Consider the following 18,401-nt stretch of genomic DNA (forward strand, 5'->3'; position numbering starts at 1 on the left):
TCAGATTGTTGTCTTTGTTACTTAAAGAGCATTTGATTGGGTCCGCAGTTATTTCAAATTATTTATTAAACAAAAAATTATAAAACACCTAGTTTATGCTAAGCAACATAATGCAGTGATCATACGGAGATAAAAGTCCTTACCTCGCAGTTAAATATCTACTGGGAAGACAGTAAGAATGTGTGATAATACAGACTTGCACACGGGGTGCTCTGAGAGTGTGGCAAGCACCATTTCAGGTAGTCTCACCAGCCTCATGTTTCCCTAATATGCCTCATCCAGGTCAGGGTTCAGTCAGAGAAGCAGAATAGATGTTTATGTATAAGGAATTTGACTACGCTCTTGTGGGAGCTAGTTAAACAATGCAAAAAGCTGTTAGTGTTCTTTCTGATGCCGGAACTTGAAGTCCACAGGGCAGGCAGTTAAGGGAAAATGAATGTAAAGTGGGAGACAGTAAGAACCAAGTGGAAATAACAAGCACAAACAAACCCAGGTCAGTTTTTTTCATCTCTGGCCTTGATACTGTGGTTGTTCTATATAACCCCATATCCATCATAAACACCTGGTTTAAAGAAACCTGGTTAGAGAAACAAGAGTGAACCAGGGAAAGGTGGGAAGTTGTCCAGGTGCAACTTGTGAGCCAACACAACATGTATGAGCTATCAAACAGCTGCTGCTTCACATTCATCCTTCAAATTTTGCTGAAGACTTGTGGCTTACCCTACCTAACCAGAACACTGAGGGACGATAATTCTGGAAAATGTAGTTCTGCCTAACCAAGCTGACATTACAAACACCACACTAACTATCCTATCAATACTTGTTAACCTGAATGAATAAAAATGCTTAAAAACTTCAGACCCAGGAGGTCAAGCAAACCATGGAGAGAACAGAAAGGTGACAGGTTGGAAAACAAATGGTGTCTGAGCTGGCATTTCTAAGTTAGCCAAGAGGGTGTCTGGGGGATTAGATAGAGTCCAGGAAGATGGAACAGCATTTGTGATTGTAGAGATGCAGGAGTGTGACATTTTAAAAACTCAAGTTTGGGCGAAATATAAATATTTAATAAGTTTTATTTGTGGGTTTTTGGTTTGTTTTTTTTTTTTTTTTTTAGATAGGGTCTGGCCCTGTCACCCAGGCCAGAGTGTGCAGTAGTACAATTTTGGCTCACTGCAGCCTCTGCTCCTGGGCTCGAGTGATCCTCCCACCTTAGCCTCCTGCATAGCTGGGACTACAGGCATGCACCAACACACCTGTCTAATTTTTGTGGGGTTTTTGGTAGAGATGGGGTCTCACCATGTTGCCCAGGCTGGCCTCAAACTCAGGCTCAAGCAATCTGCCAGCTTCCGCCTCCCAAAGTGCTGGAATTATAGGCGTGAGCCACAGCACCTGGCCTATTATTAGTGTTCTTAAATGCTGTGCTTAGAATTTGGATTTTGTTCTGACAGAGGGCAGCCCCCCAAAGGTTTTAAGCCATGATGACTAGATTTTTGTTTCAGAAAAATCACTAGTGACAGAGGAGGGGCAAGGCTAGTTAGGCTGTTGGATCATTCTAGCTAACCAACATTGAAGGCCTTAACCAAAGGCCTTGGCAGTATAGATTGAAAAGAACTGTTGAGAAATACTAACGGCAACATTTGTAGGACCCGACTGAGGAGAATATGGAAGAAGAGAAGAATCAAGTTGAATCAGGTTTCTTGCTTGAGAGGGTAGAAAAAGGAGGCACTATTTACTAATTTGTAATACATGGACAACTGTGCTTCAGGAAGAATAGGGCTAAGTATAGAGCAATGAAAACACACCAACATTTGAGGCATGGCAGAGAAAAGTATTCTGCAAAAGAGGGAATGGCCAGTCATTGGATGAAGACAGCAGGGAGTAATGTCATCAAGTTGAGAGACTGGAGAGTTTCATCAAACAAGAGTCAATAGTAACCAATTTTTTAAGATTAAGAGAAGGACTGAAAGTGCTGATTAGAGCTAGGAGCTTAGAGGTCTTTAATGTCCTTATGGTAGTTTGGTTGAATGGTAGGGACAGAAGAAGTGTGCATGAGGTTAAAAGGATTGAACAGCAATGAAGAAATTGACTTAAATGTAGACTAATTTCCAGAACACTTCTCACCCCAGTAACTAGAGGGAGCCAAAGGTTGGCTCAGGGGAATATTGTTTTTAAGAGGCTCGAATGAAGAAAAAGTCAATGGAAGAAGAGGATGAAAAGAAAACCATGAAGGAAGATAAACATAGTAAAATCTCTAAGTGGGAGAATAGTATTCACATGATAGAAATTAACAGAAGGTAAACATATTTCATTGAAACTAGAAAGGTAAGGATGGACCTTGAAAGAATGAAGGTTTTCATTGAGGAACAGGAAGCTCATTCATTAATCATTTATTAAAAAAAAAAATACCATGTGTCATGCTTACTGCTAGAAATTAAGGTAAGACAATATGGCATCACCACAGACCTTACAGTCTAGCAATCCAGGCATTGAGTAGTATAGGGTTGCCATTGTTAAAACTAGGGTGAGGCCGGGTGCAGTGGCTCAAGCCTGTAATCCCAGCACTTTGGGAGGCGGAGGCGGGCAGATCATGAGGTCAAGAGATCGAGACCATCATGGCCAACATGGTGAAACCCCGTCTCTACTAAAAATACAAAAATTTTCTGGGTGTGGTGGCGTGCACCTGTATCCCAGCTACTCAGGAGGCTGAGGCAGGAGAATTGCTTGAACCTGGGAGGTGGAGGTTGCAGTGAGCCGAGATTGTGCCACTGCACTGCAGCATGGCGCCTGGTGACAGAGTGAGACTCTGTCTCAAAAAAAAAAAACAAAAACAAGCTGTAGGGTGATAGGGGCACATATAAGTAAACTTAATCTAGTGTAGGAGATTATGAAAGGCCTTCTAGAGCAAGTAATATTTAAAGTGGTATCTGTAGAAAAGAGAGATCATCAAACAGAGGGAATATTAATACTTTGTGCAAAGTTCCTGAGGTAGGAAGGAGCGTGGCACCTTGAAAAACAACCCTAGAATGAAAGACGAGCACAGAGAGGGCAAGGGAGGATGCGGGAGATAATGCTGGTGAAGTGTATCATACAGATTATGCACGTTTATGGCCTTTTGACCATATTTGAGAATTCTATGCTTTTTTCAAAAGACTGGAAAGCCAGTTTTTAAAAAGTAGACTTTATGCAAGGTAAGTATGGATAATGTATTAAAAGAGTTGCCAGCGAACTTTTCCTCTATTGGGCCAGATTGTAAGAGTTCAGACTCTGAGGGCCACATACATTCTGTCCTACATAATTGTTTATGTTCTGTTGTTTTCTTTTGACATCCGTTTGACCTCTGTAAGACTGTAGAAAACAATAAGAGTAGGTGGTGGGACCATCTAGAAGTTACTAGAGTAGTCTAAGGAGGATCTGATGTGGCCTGGGAGAGAATGGCCGTAACGAGAGAGAAGAGACTTGCCGTAAGATTTTAGACTTTGAATTGACAAAGCTTGCTTGTTGATAGGAGGAGAGGAGGATATGAGATTGAGGAAAGCATGTAAATTGCCTCATAGGGTTCTGGCTGTGTGGTACTGTTAATTAAGATAGACAATAGAGGAGAAGCTACAGCATTCAGTTTATTGTTGAATGTAAGTTGACAATGAGATGGTTCTATAGCAGCATTAGAAAGTGAGCTTAAGATCTGGCCAAAGTAATGGCTAGAAACATAAAGTATGGCATCAGTAGCATATAGACAGTAAATCCAGGGAATGGCTGAGGTCACTTAGGAAAGCCGGATGGAGTAAGAAGAGAGGGCATCTCGACCAGATCGCATGGAGGAAATCAAGCAGGCGAAGGATACTGGTGAGAAAGGGCCCATTTCAACTATGATTTTTTTGACCTATGATTTACTTAGAAGTATGTTTTTGAAATTTCTAAACCGATTTGTTCTTTTACTTCTTTCTATTGTTGATTTCTAACTTAATTACAGGATGGTCAGAGAATGTGGCCTGTATGCTATCAATTTGAAACGACTGAGCGTCACTTTCAGCCTAAAACAGGGGTCAGCAAACTATAACCTGTGAGCTAAATCTGACCTGACACCGATTTGTGTACAGCCTGGAAGCTAAGCATGGTTTTTACATTTTAAATTGTTGGAAACAATGGAAGAAAAATAATATTATACATTAAAATTACATAAAATTCAAATTTCAGTGTTCATAAAGTTTTATCAGAACATAATACTACACTCATTCATTTACATATTGTCTACCGCTTCTTTGTTACTATGTTGGCAGAGCTGAGTATTAGCCACAGAGACCATCTGCTCCACAAAGCCCAAAATATTTACTATCTGCCCTTCACAGAAAAAGTTTACCTACCCCTAGCTTGCAATGTGTTCAATTTTTAATATTTTAGGTGTTCTTGAAAAAAAGAAATCTGGACTCTCCACATAACATATGCAGGGTTTTATATATGTTTATCACATTAATCTTACTGACTGTGTTACACAAATTTATATACTTATAACATTCTGTCTGCTTAATCTACCAAAGATTGAGAAATGTGAACCCAATTTTCTAATTTGCTAGTAGATCTGTTAAGTTTAGGGGTTTTTGTGTTTGTTTTGGGCCTTTTTTTTTTTTTGGTAGTTCTGTCAATTTTACTTTATAAATTTGTAGTTTAGGTAACTAGATGCAAATAGAATTGTTACAGCGTCTCACTGAGTTAAGCTTTTAACAGTATGTAATGATGACCTCTTTTTTAAATTAATAGTCTCTACATTAAGGTATATTTTGCCTGATATGAATATACCAGGTATCTTGCTCCCCCTTTCTTGGTGTAAGTTTTCATCCTTCTTCTATCAACCTTTATGGCTTTTTAAGTTCTAGATACATCTTTTCAAACAGCATATAGCAGATTTTTTATTCAGTCTGGTAGTCTTTGACTTTTAACTAAACAGTATAGTCCATTTTCATTTATTGTAATTAGCAATTACTGTTCTATTCTGATTCATTCCCACTAATATATTTTATATTTTCTGTTTTGCAGCCTATTCTGGTTTTTGCTATTCATTGTTTTGGATTAACTAATTTAATTCCAATTTTTTTCTCTAATACTTTGAGTATTTCTAACTAATTTAATTCCAATTATTTTCTCTAATAGTTTGAGTATTTCAATTTCTATTGTAGTGATCATGCTAGAAATTTTAATATTTTAATCGCTCTTTTATGTTTGTTTGTTTGTTTTTTGAGACAGAGTTTCTCTCTTGTTACCCAGGCTGGAGTGCAATGGAGCGATCTCGGCTCACCGCAACCTCCACCTCCTGGGTTCAGGCAATTCTCCTGCCTCAGCCTCCTGAGTAGCTGGGATTACAGGCACGCGCCACCATGCCCAGCTAGTTTTTTTTGTGTTTTAGTAGAGACAGGGTTTCACAATGTTGACCAGGATGGTCTCGATCTCTTGACCTCGTGATCCACCCGCCTTGGCCTCCCAAAGTGCTGGGATTACAGGCTTGAGCCACCTTGCCCGGCCTCTCTTTTATGTTTTTATCTTGTTGTGTCTCTGTGTTATATATCCAGTCCACTGTTTTTCTCTTCAAATGTTTTAAACTTGTTATTTATCCTCACTACTGAATGTCTGTCTTAGTTCATTTATGCTTCTATGACAGAATACCTGAGACCAGATAACTTATAAAGAAAATACAATTAATTTTCAGGTGCAGTGGCACGTGCCTGTAGCCCACCTACTTGGGAGGCTGAGGTGGGAGGATCTCTTGAGCCCAGGAGTTCTGGGCTGTAGTGTGTTATGCAGATTGGGTGTCCGCACTAAGTTCAGCATCAATATGGTGACTCCTGGGAGCGAGGGACCACCAGGTTGCCTAAGGAGGGGTGAACCAGCCCAGATCAGAAAGGGAGCAGGTCAAAACTCCTGTGCTGATCAGTAGTGGGATCGCACCTATGAATAGCCACTGCACTCCAGCCTGGGCAACATAGCGAAATCCCATCTCTTTTTAAAATAAAAATAAAATACAATTAATTTTTCACAGTTCTGGGGGCTGGAAAGTCCAAGATCAAGGTGGCAGCCAGATCAGTGTCTGGTGAGGACTGCTCTCTGCTTCTGAGATGGTACCTTGCTTCTATATCTTCTGGTGGGTTGTTAAAGAAAGTTAGTCTTTAAAACAAACTATTATTTCTAACATTTATTGTTATTATTCTTTAGCAAGAAGGGAAACTTTGAAGAGGAACTTTTTACTTTCTACAGTAGGTTTAATATCTTTACATTCTATGTATTTCTTTTCAAATTTGCCTGATTATTTTAGTACTTTTTTGTTTCTTTGTTACACTTTCAATATCCACTTTATTTACTTAAAAATATTAAGCATATTTTTATTTTGGATCTGATCATTCCTATACCTACAGTCTTTGCAAGTCTCTGTCTCTAACCTTTGTGATTTGTTATTTCTGCTATCTCTTCCATGACGGCTTGATTACTTTTTGTGTTTTTGTGATTTGTCTTGTTGTTAGCTCATATTTATTAGAAATGTGTCTGGAAGTCTTTGACACCTGGTAGAAGAGGCATTTTTCTACAGATAATTTGCATTTTCTTCTCCCAAGGTCCAGCTTAAACAACCAATGTCAACTTGGAAATTTGAGGTCCATATAGAGTACAAAGTCTGGCCTAAAACCTCCTAAAGTTAGGTTTGTGGTTAGGAATGTCCAAGTAAAAGGTATTTTGTTTTGTTTTTCTTTTTATCCCCTTCTACCCAGAGCCAAGCTTGAGATAAGCAAGTATGACAGGTAGAATTCCACAATGCCCCATGATCTCTGCTCCCTTGTGTTACCCCAAGGATTATCCTCCCTCCCCTGAATGTGGGTGGGATCTGTGACTTGCATCTAATCAATAGAATGTAGCAAAGGTGACAGGCTGTCACTCCCATCATGACATTATGTTACATACAACTTTGTCTTAACAGGCTGGAGAGACTCTTCTGTGGCATTCAAAGTGCCATGTTGTAAACTGCCTGTGGAGAGAACCACATGACAGGGAACTGTAGACAGCTCCTAGGACCTGTGAACAGACTCCAGCTGACAACCAGTAAGAAGCCAGGGCCTTCAGTCATATAAGTCACAAGGAGTTCATCCAACAACCAGAGGGAATTTGGAAGCATATCTTCTTCTAGTCAAGCCTCTGATAATACCACAACCCCAGCCAATATCTGGATTACAGCCTGGTGAAACCCTGATGTAGAGAACCTTGATAAAACATGTCCAAGCTTTTAACTCATAGAAACTATAAGATAAATGTGTATTGTTTTAAGCTTTTAAATGTGTGATAATATATTAGGCAGCAATAGAAAACACATACAGCAAAGGTCTCTACCATCTCCATCTGTGGCATGGATTTTTTTCCTCATTCACCCAACAGGAGTCCCTTTTCAGGGAGTGAATCCAAATTGCCACCTTTGTGCAGACTTTAGACTTGGTTTCCTAACCTTGCACACATGGCCTTTAAACCCAACCTTTGGGTCACCAAAAATTGGTAGCTATACCCAGGACAAATACCCACTTCAGGCCTCAATCAGCTTTCTTATTTCTTTGAGGATTTCCCACATCGACTTTAGCCATGTGCTTTTAAGTTACGGTCTTTAAAATATTTTATCCAACAAGTGTGGATGACAAGATTTCTTTACATACCTCATCTGCTATATGCCTGGGAATTTCCATTACTCATCAGCCCATTGAAGGTGAATTTCCTACTACTAGGATAACCCAAGCTACTGAAGCAAGAGGTTATGATCTCTTAATTGCCAAATCCAGTCAACTCTTTCTAGTCCTCACGTTACTGGGCCTCTCTCTCAGCAGCATTTGGCACTGTTGGCCACAGCTTTCCCTTCCTTCCTTCCCTCCTCTAGTTTCTAATCACATATGCTTATGCTATTTCTGCTGTCACTGCTTCTTCTCAATTTCCTTAGCTGACTCCACTTTTTCTGCCTCCCTCTCTTAAATCTTGGTGCTTCTCAGAGTTCTATCCTAAGGATTTTATTTTCATTCTGTAATACACACTGTAGGTGGATTACCTTATCCATTCCTGTGGCTTCTACTGTGATGTATATGCTGGTGACTGCCTAATCTATATCTCAAATTGTATTTGGAAAGATAGGTTAGAAAGTGAGATGAGATAATAGCAATGTCACCGCCTATGATCCCAGCTGTTAGGGAGGCTGAAGTGAGAGGATAGCTTGAGCCCAGGAGTTCAAGAGCAGCTTGGGCAACATATAAGACCTGTCTTTTTAAAAAATAGGAAAAGAAAAGATCTACCCAAAATCTCAGTGGCTTAATTGGGAAAATTTACTTTTTGCTCATATAGAGTCTACTGCAGGTCCAAATGACTCCCCGGAGAAACTGTCCTCCATATGCTGATTCAATGATCAAGGATTAGAACTCTTACCTTCACCTTCCCATCACAAAATCTCCATAACCGCCCTGTTGTGGGAGGGGGTCAGAGGAGGTCTTGTGTCAGCATTTCCATGCTTTCACTAAATGGGACGTGTATCACTGCATTCGCTGCCCATTGGCCAGAACTTGTCACATGACATTACCCAACCACAGGGAAGGTCCACAGAAGGAGAGAAGTGGTTATTGGTGAGAGCTAGAACTGTCTACCACACAAATCTAGATCTCTTGTGAACCCCAGATCTGTGCATCCAACTGCTCTCTCAACATCTTTACCTGAATGCTCCACAGGCACCCCCAAACCCAATGTGTCCAAAATTAAACTCATTATTTTTTGCCAATCCTATAACCCATTCTTTCATATTCTCAATGTTAGTTGATGGATACAATACAGGAAACGTAGTAATCGCCACCTCCCCTCTCTCTCTTACTTTCCTCTCACACCTAATAAATGACTAGAGTCATCACCTGTCTGCTTTATCTCTTCTCCATGGCCATTGCCTCTTTTTAGATCATCCTAGTTTCTCACTTGGAACTCTGCAGCACCAAAGAATTCTTCACCCACTGTCTGGTACCTCACCAGTCCCCCCTAGCTCTGTTGTCAAAACCCAAATGTGCTTGTGTTAGTCCTCTTCAGCAGTCTTTCCATTGCCTTTAAGGGTAAAGTATGTTTAGGGCCCACCATTACCTGGTCTTTTCCTTCCTCTCCAGCCTTTCCTCTTCCATTCCCACCCTTATCCTATCCTCGTTCTCCATAGCATCACCTATGGTGAAATACTTGCATTTCCCTAAACTCAACCAATGTGCGAAAGCATGCCTGTGTTCACCCTGTCCCTCTACCTGGAATCCACTTCCACCCTCGGTTTGCCTAGAAAATTATTTATATTTCGAGGTGCAACTCAAACACTGTCCCTTCTACGAGGCTTTTCTTGACACCTATCCTCCCTCCTTATCGTGCAGCCTGACCCCTTTGTTCATTGTGTCTCACTCTATCCTATACAGATGTCTCACATCTACAACATTTCATTATGCTTATTTATGTAACTGGCCAATCTGGAACATACTTTTGTACGTGAACGAAGATATATGTCTCTCTACAAGAGACAGATCCTGCAAGTCAAGAACTATGTCTTACTCATGATTGAATCTCCAGAGTTTGACAGGGTGTCTGGGTAGGTGCTCAGTAAATGTCTGATTAATTAGTTAATCCTCCCTCTAAGACTTGAACTACAGCTGTTTCCTTCTCTGGCTCCTCTTCCACCTTCTTGCCCTTTGGTGGTACCTTTGATCATAGTCTGATTTTTTTATCCCCCATTGCTTTTGCTGCCACTTTTCTATATATCTCTTAAATCCATATATATCTCTTCATCTCTCTACTGCTACCATCCTGGTCCACATCACTATTACCCTCCTCGACTAGATCACTGCAGTAATCTCTCAAGTGGTCTATTCATATCTATTCTGGCTAACTTCCAGTCTGTTTGCTCCAGTTTTAGTGATTGCTCCAGGATGCAAACCTGATCTTGTTACCCTTGTTTAAATATCTTTAGTACAGATAAACCCACTTCTCTTAAAGTCAAAAGTTCTGGGGGACTGGCCCCTTCCTGCCTATTCAACCTCATCCTCATCATGCTCCACCCTCTGTCCCCACCCCAGTGCCACCTCACATACTTCCTCTTTCAGCTTTTGTAACACGAGTGTTTCCCGCCTCTTCCTACCCTCCTGGCACAGGGCTTTTAAATGTTCTATTTCCTCTGAACTTTCCCTTCCTTTTGATCTAGTGGAACTCCAACTCACATTCAGATTTCTGTTGGGTTGTTTTGTTTTGTGTTTGGGCTCTAAGAAGGCTTCCCTGGTCTTCTTCTCCTCTACTGTAGGCATTGATGGCATGGGGCCCTGATCCTTCACAGCACACATAACAGTCACAATTTACCATTTCTTTGTGTGGGAAGGGCCTCCTTTACTAGTCTGAAAGTTCCATGAAGGCAGGCCCTCATGCTCATCATAATACCCTCAAAGCTTAGAATAGCAATGTTCAGTAAATGTTTTTGGAGTAAGTGAATGAAGAAATGAATTATCTCAGCAACTGAGATCCAAAAACTTGAAGTAATCATTGACTCATCCTACTATTTTATGCCCCATATCCAGGTCCCAAGTTATATGTCCTCCAATGTTATGATTCCCGTGGTTTCCTTCCCACTCCTGCAGCCCACACCCTTACTACACAATACCCAGAATATCACCATGCCCTCTAGCTTGTCTCTACCTTATATGATATTGTATAATCTGTCAAAAAGGCTATGTTTATCATGTTATATCTCAATCAAACAGATATAGTGTTTTTGTAAAATGTTTTAACTGTATCTTGCTTGGATTTAAAGCTCCTCGCCATCTGGCTATAATCCATCTATGTAAACTATTTTCTCTCTCTCACCCTCTCCAAACGCACCACTCTGTTTATTTTATTTGGTTATTTAAGCACTCTGTCACTCAGGCTGAAGTGCAATGGCATGATTGTGACTCACTGCAGCCTCACACTCCTGGGCTCAAGGGATCCTCCTGCCTCAGCCTCCCAAAGTGCTGAATTACAGGAGTCAACCACCACACCCACTCAAAATGTCCCACTTTTGAACTGTGCTGATATCCCAGAAATACATCACTTGAATTTCAGCAACCAACCTGGGCCTGGGCACCCCTCCCACAGCCCTTTCTCCCTCCATCCACCCGAAGCCTATCCGTGCTCAAGGTTTACCTGCATGTATCCTTGCCTGATTTCTCCAGCTCCACCAGCTGTGAGTTACTCTTCTCTCCACCTGAAAACCTCTTCCCCAGACTCTATGCCTGGCCAGCTCCTTCTCATACTTGAGTCCTCTAAGTGGAAATGCCCACTCCTTAGAGAAGGCTTCCCCAGTCCTCCATCTTCTCTAAAGACATTCTCCCAGTGTATTCTCTCTAGCTAGCACTCTGTTTCTTTCCTTCATGGTCCTTAATGCAATGTGTCATTGACTTATCATTTACTTGTTTTTCATTTCTCTTCTCAATTAAGTGGTAGAGTCCACGAGGCAAGGAACTTTTCTACCTTGCTCTCCAAAAAGCCTTTAATACCTGGTCAGGTGTAATCCCAGCACTTTGGGAGGCCAAGGCAGGTAGAACATTTGAGATCAGGAGTTTGAGACCAGCCTGACCAACATGGTGAAACTCGCCTCTACTAAAAATACAAAATTAGCCAGGAGTGGTAGCTCATGCCTGTAATCCCAGCTACTTGGGAGGCTGAGGCAGGAGAATCACTTGAGCCCGGGAGGCGGAGACTGCAGTGAGCCGAGATGGTATCATTGCCCTTCAGCCTGGGTGACAAGTGTGAAACTCCTTCTCAAAAAAAAAAAAAAAAAATCCTATAACCAGCCCACCGTATGGCCTATAGCATTTACTTAATAAGTATATTATTCATATTATTTTACAAATAAATATTTATAAGAAATGATTCACCTTCCCTTTGAAGGGATCTAAACTCTCTGAACACATTTGAAGTCCGCACAGCTAGTACTTAACTCCTAACACTGTTTGCTCTTCATTTTTCACTATCAGCCTCATCTCCCTGGTTGGAATAGATGAGACTATAAGGCTTTTGATGACAATGATAATGTCATAATGATGCGCCTTCCATAGAAAATCTGGCACAGTGGTTAAAGTAAATAATAAATATTTAATTCGCAAGAAACCTGTCTTGTCTCCTTATGTTCTGGCATTCATGTGTCAGACACAAAGGAACACAAAAGAAAGATGAAAAGATCATAACGTTGACATCAAAGAGGAAGTCTACCCTTGAGTTTAGATCTTTGTGACACACAATGTGACGCTGGCAGTGGCAGAGGCAGTAATCTTTATTTCGTCATTTCTGAAACATAGGAAGCAAACATAGTCACGGAAGCAAACCAAGAGCTCAGTCTTAAATGATTGCATCTTATGACCGGACGTTTTCTTGAAAGGTAAATGCATTTACCACATGCTTTTAATCTAGATTAAATAATCGCTCGCCAAAAGTAAGTGTCATCTAGTTGTTAGTGGTTTCTATCACCTGTTTTATTTGGTGTGGGGAGGGCTGTGTTCGAATGGGTCTATTTAGTTGATGTGTTTTACGGCAACCAGTAAGATTCTCCAGTGTTGGATGAAACGTGAAAAAGTAAATATAGCATCATTTCTATTTTAATGTATGCTTCTGCCAAACGTTTGGGGTGTGCTGAAAGGGAAATGTGTTGCCTGCTTTTTTTGGCCTGGATTTGTGAGTAGCTATTTCCCTGTGGTATTGTGTGATGATTTTGTCCATTTATGTGAAAGTTAGGGTGGGGTGGCCTAATGCTTTTACAGAGGCTACGGTAACATTTTTGTAAATGCAGAACTGCTGATGTGAAGGGCAGCATTTTACAGAAACCTATGACCCAATCTTCCTCCCCTCCCCAGTGACAAAGCCTAGTGTAAGCTCATATTCTATTTCACACCAACATATATTTCAATATTTTATGGCGGTCTGCAAAGAGCACCATTGACTTACAAACCAGAAAAGGAACAAAGAAAGGTGAGAAAAATTACCACTACCGATTCTGCTGCGGACTATGGCCTTCCTGTTATCATGGCTCAGACTCCTTGTCACATTTCCCTGTTGGCCCCTTTCTTATTATCTGACATTGTGCCTGATCTAAAAATGTTTGGTGAATTGTAAGGTACTTGGCAGTGTTGCTGTTGTAACAGGTGCATGGAGATGAGGTATCCTCCCTACCCTCCCACAGCTCCAAGGACTTGGAAGTTAACTTTTGAGAGCTGAACAATACAACAATAAATAATTGATGGCATTTGTTTAAATAAATGACCTTAAAATATAGAATAAATAACAAAGCCAAAACATTTTCCCATGAGTTTGCCTAAATAGGAAGTAAAATTGTGGCCTCCTAAAAAAAAAGAAAATCAGGGATGCATACAATGTTTTACGCACAAAAATATCTGTTTCATTGTTATTGATTTAAATATAAATGGAAACAGTTCTATCAATAAGTGGGGAATCCGTTAAGCAAACAGGTATAATGGAAGGACCTATTGCCACTAAAAATGTTATAAAAAGTGTTTAGTGACATAGAAGAATGCATATGATAAATGCTGATTTAAAAAGGAAGATATAACTTCTTACATAAAGAAATATCTCAACTAGCTTTTTAAAAAATGCATGGAAGTATGACTAAAAGGAAAGACAGTAGAAATATTAATGAGTAGTAGGGAGTTTGGGTGATTTCACTTTTCTGTCTTCAGATACTCTGTACGTTTTGATAGAAAGCCTAAACAAGAATATCGGCAGACTTGAGAAGACAATCCATGAACAGATTAGAAGTGTCTAATGAAGCCTAGAGTAAGGGTCTCCAAGAGCGGGTTTGTCAAAGTCTAGGCAGCAATGCCAGGGAAGCGTAAGGCTGATACATCAGACCTAGTTGACTGTCAATATAAAACTCATCCATTCATTTTCTCTCATACTTACTCCAGTGCTTACCAAGCAAAATTATGATTTTTAATTGGCATTCTTACATGTTCTGATAGGCAAAATTCACTGGTTGCACCAACACATAGCTTACGTTAATTCAATTCAGCTTATACGTCAGTCTCCTGTGAGTTGGTTCGTGGGAATCAGCTCTGGAGAAATCAGTCAATTCTTGGTGCCCTGATAAGATCAAATTTCTAGATCTGCAAATGGGAAGGCTGGCTGCTGAGCTGCAGAAACACCAGAGTTTTTGACCAGTGATGAGTGGTCTGTGACCACCAATAGCACCAGAACACCTACAAATTGCCTCTCATTGTTACTACTCTTTTTTTTTTTTTTTTTTTTTTTTTGAGACAGATTCTTGCTCTGTCACCAGGCACCAGGCTGGAGTGCAGTGGCATGATCTCAGCTCACTGAAACCTCCGCCTCCCGGGTTCAAGCAATTCTTCTGCCTTAGCCTCCCAGGTAGCTGAGACTACAGGCACGCGCCACCATGCCCAGCTAATTTTTTTTTGTATTTTTAGTAGAGACGGGGTTTCACCACGTTGGCCAGGGTGGTCTTGATCTCTTGACCTCGTGATCCTCCCACCTCGGCCTCCCAAAGTGCTGGGATTACAGGCTTGAGCCACCGGGCCCGGCCATTACTACTCTTATTGACAATCACAGTCTCAGAGCTGGCCCCTCAGCTGCCTCTCCCTTCCAAGCTTTCTAAGAGATACCTTTTCTTATTCTCAGGGGATGACAGCATGGGAGGAAATAACTCCACACCTAAACCCAACACTGGTGAGTTTACGACAGGAATAATTATTTGCTTCACTTCTGAGCTAAAAGAACTAGAAATGGTGCTGAAGGGCTGTAATGGAAAAGCACTAGCATTTCTGGAGTCGGAAGAATCCGATTTTACCATGACGCAGAATCTAATGCCGGGAGGGGTGAAAGGGGGAACCATAAAGAACTACCTTGCCCTCCAAATCTAAGTAAAAGGTGTCTCTGCTTGATATCAAACCAGCTGGGTCCTGCTCCCCATTTGTGCTGTAGGCATTGAGAAAACCACTGTGGCTGTTTTTGGCTAGGCCCTGCCTTGCAAAACAAGCAAACAAAAAAGGGCAGCAGTTTCAAGGTCAAATTCCCCAAGACTCTGGGAAACATTGGTTCCGTTTCTCCCTAGCAGGGAGGTGCCTTCCTTAGGTCGGGAGCCTATCTCTTTAGGGATTCCTATTAACATCTTTGAGGAGGGCAACATCTGAGATTTTTTTGTTTATCAAAGGGACACTAGGCTTGTATTTCATTTATGTAGCTGGTTGATTTTTAAGTTCCAGTTCTAATTTTCATTTAAAAGTACTTGGAATCGGCCGGGCGCGGTGGCTCACGCCTGTAATCCCAGCACTTTGGGAGGCCGAGGCGGGTGGATCACGAGGTCAAGAGATCAAGACCATTCTGGTCAACATGGTGAAACCCCGTCTCTACTAAAAATACAAAAAATTAGCTGGGCATGGTGGTGCATGCCTGTAATCCCAGCTACTCAGGAGGCTGAGGCAGGAGAATTGCCTGAACCCAGGAGGCGGAGGTTGCGGTGAGCCGAGATCGCGCCATTGCACTCCAGCCTGGGTAACAAGAACGAAACTCCGTCTCAAAAAAAAAAAAAAAGTACTTGGCATCTGAAAAAATAATGTTCTCCCATTTTTATAACAGTTGCAGCCCCATCCTGAATTTCCACCGGTTGCTTGGGCAGAATGGGGCACCCGGGGACACTTAAGCTGGAAGGATATCATGAAAAGTGGCAGATACACTAATTCCTTTTGTGTTTTCTTGTAGAAAGACAAGACACTCTCCCCACAGCGGCCCCAGCAGCTAGCTCTGCACCCTGTCTCTCCAACTCCCGCAAGTAAATGAGCATTCTCCCATCTGTTTCATCTTGTACCTCATGGGATTTGTGTTGTGTTGACAGCCTCGGCTTGGAGACTTGGTCAGGGAGTCTGGGGAGAAAGGACCAGAAACTGTAAAAGAACGAAGTCAGTTTGTGATCTCAGGAGTATGGCTCTTAACTTGGCCTCCCCTAAGCTTCAGGAGACCCATGGATCCCCTCAGCTTATAGGTTAAATTTGCTGGGTGGGGAATGATGAACATTGTGTGGGTTGACGGAGCAGGAAGTGGAGAGGCCACAGCTTTCACAGGGGCCCCAAATGGATGTGAAACTCAAAAGCAAAAGCTAAAAACCACTGGGTCTATTAACCAGTAGGAAAACCTTTGCAGGAGTCCATCCACAGGCAGGAAAGGTTACACTCTGACCTTTAGGAAAGGCCTTCAAAAGTCCAACAGTTCATCCTCTCCCTTTCTTTGCCAAAACAGCAAAGAACATTTAATCCTTGCGTTTTGTGTTGGGGTTCTGTTGACGCTGCTGCTGATGGCCTTTATCTTCCTCATCATAAAGAGCTACAGAAAATGTAAGCATTCTCCAGGGGACAGGACAGCCCTTCTTTCTCTGCCACTGAGACTAGAATTAGCTATGAGTGAGTACCGGGAGGAGGTGGGGGAGGGTGCAGTGTGATAAAAACCTGCTTAGCCCACCCTGTCTGCAGACTGAGAACTCGAAACCCTTCATTTTTCTTCTACCCTGCCCTCCCCACCTGCCAACACCTCCTCCCCACCCGACCCTTCACCCAAGATTGAAGGGAGAGGCTTCCCATTTCTCCAGGCTCATTGCTAAGATGGGTCCCTCTTCTTTCCGGCACTGTGGCAGGTCACCCCAAGCCCCAAGCCCTGGATCCTCACACAGATCCTCCGGCCATGGTAAGATAATCACACTGTTTTGAGGACACTGAAGGGCTACTGTCATTGGATTTCCCCTGCACACTCTGCATTATCTGCTAGAATGGTGGTATTGATTTCCAGATACTGGGCAAGTGATTCTTTGACCAAAGTGCTCAAGTTGCTTCTAAAGAGCAACCTTTTGCCCCAAACTGAACTCACTCATTCCTCCTTTTTCTCCCACTGTAGCTGTCGTCCATCCCAGAGGACTCACCTGTCTGTGCTAACATGACCTTCAAACACTCAGAAGAAAAGAGCAATCGCTTGGCTGAGAACCATGCTGCAGACTTCGACCCCATTGTCTATGCTCAAATTAAAGTAAAGAACTAACCCGGCTTTTCCAATGAGGCTTGAATCTACTTCCTCTCCTCTCAGCTCCATCTTCACACATCACTTTCCCTTTTTCACAAATGTTGGACCAACACCTGTGTAAAACTGCAGTCGGAGTTGTTTAGGTGTGATCTGGCAATGCTGCCCTGGACAGAGAAAAGACTGATGGCCCTCCCACTTGAACAGACAGCCTGTGAGGTCCTTGGGGGCATAGACTGCCTTTCTTGTACCCTTCCAAAGTGTGTGGTACGGAGCTCAGTGAACAGATATTCACCCAGCATGGTGAATCAGCTTGGGAGGAGTCAACCAAATGAACCAGGAATTCCAAATAAAAGCAAACCCCCCATAGTGCTGCCTCCCTCTTTATTATTTATTTGTCTGTTCCTGCCACCTTCTCCAGAGGTCAAGACTAAAAGTCCATAGCTCATTCACAGCCACGAAAGGTGATGGCACTTGGAAACAAGGTCAGGTTTGATTGGGGTGAAGGTCTCAAACTCTGCTACTAACTAGCTGCATTCATTTAGGGAAGCTTGTTAAACTTTTTAAGCCTCAAGTTTTTCATCTTGAAAACAGAGATAACACTTAACACTAATATTTAGTGTGAGGATTAAATGAAATATCTTATACATAAGCATTGTGTACATCCCAGAATTCTACACAAATACAAGGTCCCTACTGTATAAAAGCACTACGTAAATGGAGATTTCCACTTCTGTCCTATAGCATAAGAGATATGGATAACAATATTATATGAAAACCAAAGACAAAGATTAATCTAAACATTAATTCCCCCAAAATCCTAATGAATAATCACATATCAAATGCCATTATAAAAGAGCTGTGACACTTGATGATATTTATTATTTTTATTTTTTATTTTTTTTGTATTTGGGCTCTGGGGTATATGTGCATGTCCTGCACCCTGCAGGATTGTTGCATACGTACATACATGCCATGGTGGTTTGCTGTCTCCATCCGCCCCCACCCCCTCATCACCTATGTCAGGCATTTCTCCCAGTGTTATCCTTCCCCATCCTCCCCCCAAGCTGTCCCTCCCCTCCCCTCCACCACTCCCAACTAGCCCTGTGAGTGCTACTCCCTTCCCTGTGTGCAACACACTTGATGATATTTATAATGGCATTTTTATAGCAGGCTTTCCAGATTTTGCCAGAAAGCTCCCCCGCAAAATAAATAGATAAATAAATAAATAAATCATCAGATGAGTCCCAAAGGTGAACAATGACAACAAAATATCAATAAGATTATTTTTTGCTAGGCAAGCTTACTCTAAATTTTCTATGCAAACA

The 18,401-nt window shown here is 41.7% G+C and overlaps 1 protein-coding gene across 1 annotated transcript; it reads left to right on the forward strand.

Moving 5' to 3' along the window:
- Positions 1-12,377: 12,377 nt before the first annotated feature.
- C7H1orf162 (chromosome 7 C1orf162 homolog) lies at positions 12,378-17,442 on the forward strand. Its single transcript, XM_009001875.5, has 6 exons — positions 12,378-12,421; positions 14,692-14,739; positions 15,772-15,841; positions 16,306-16,400; positions 16,697-16,746; positions 16,954-17,442. Exons 2-6 carry the CDS (start codon positions 14,703-14,705, stop codon positions 17,092-17,094), a joined length of 393 nt encoding a protein of 130 aa, XP_009000123.1. The 5' UTR covers positions 12,378-12,421; positions 14,692-14,702; the 3' UTR covers positions 17,095-17,442.
- The last annotated feature ends 959 nt before the right edge of the window (positions 17,443-18,401 follow it).

This window comes from Callithrix jacchus, chromosome 7, assembly GCF_049354715.1.
Source record: "Callithrix jacchus isolate 240 chromosome 7, calJac240_pri, whole genome shotgun sequence".
Classification (NCBI taxonomy): domain Eukaryota; kingdom Metazoa; phylum Chordata; class Mammalia; order Primates; family Cebidae; genus Callithrix; species Callithrix jacchus.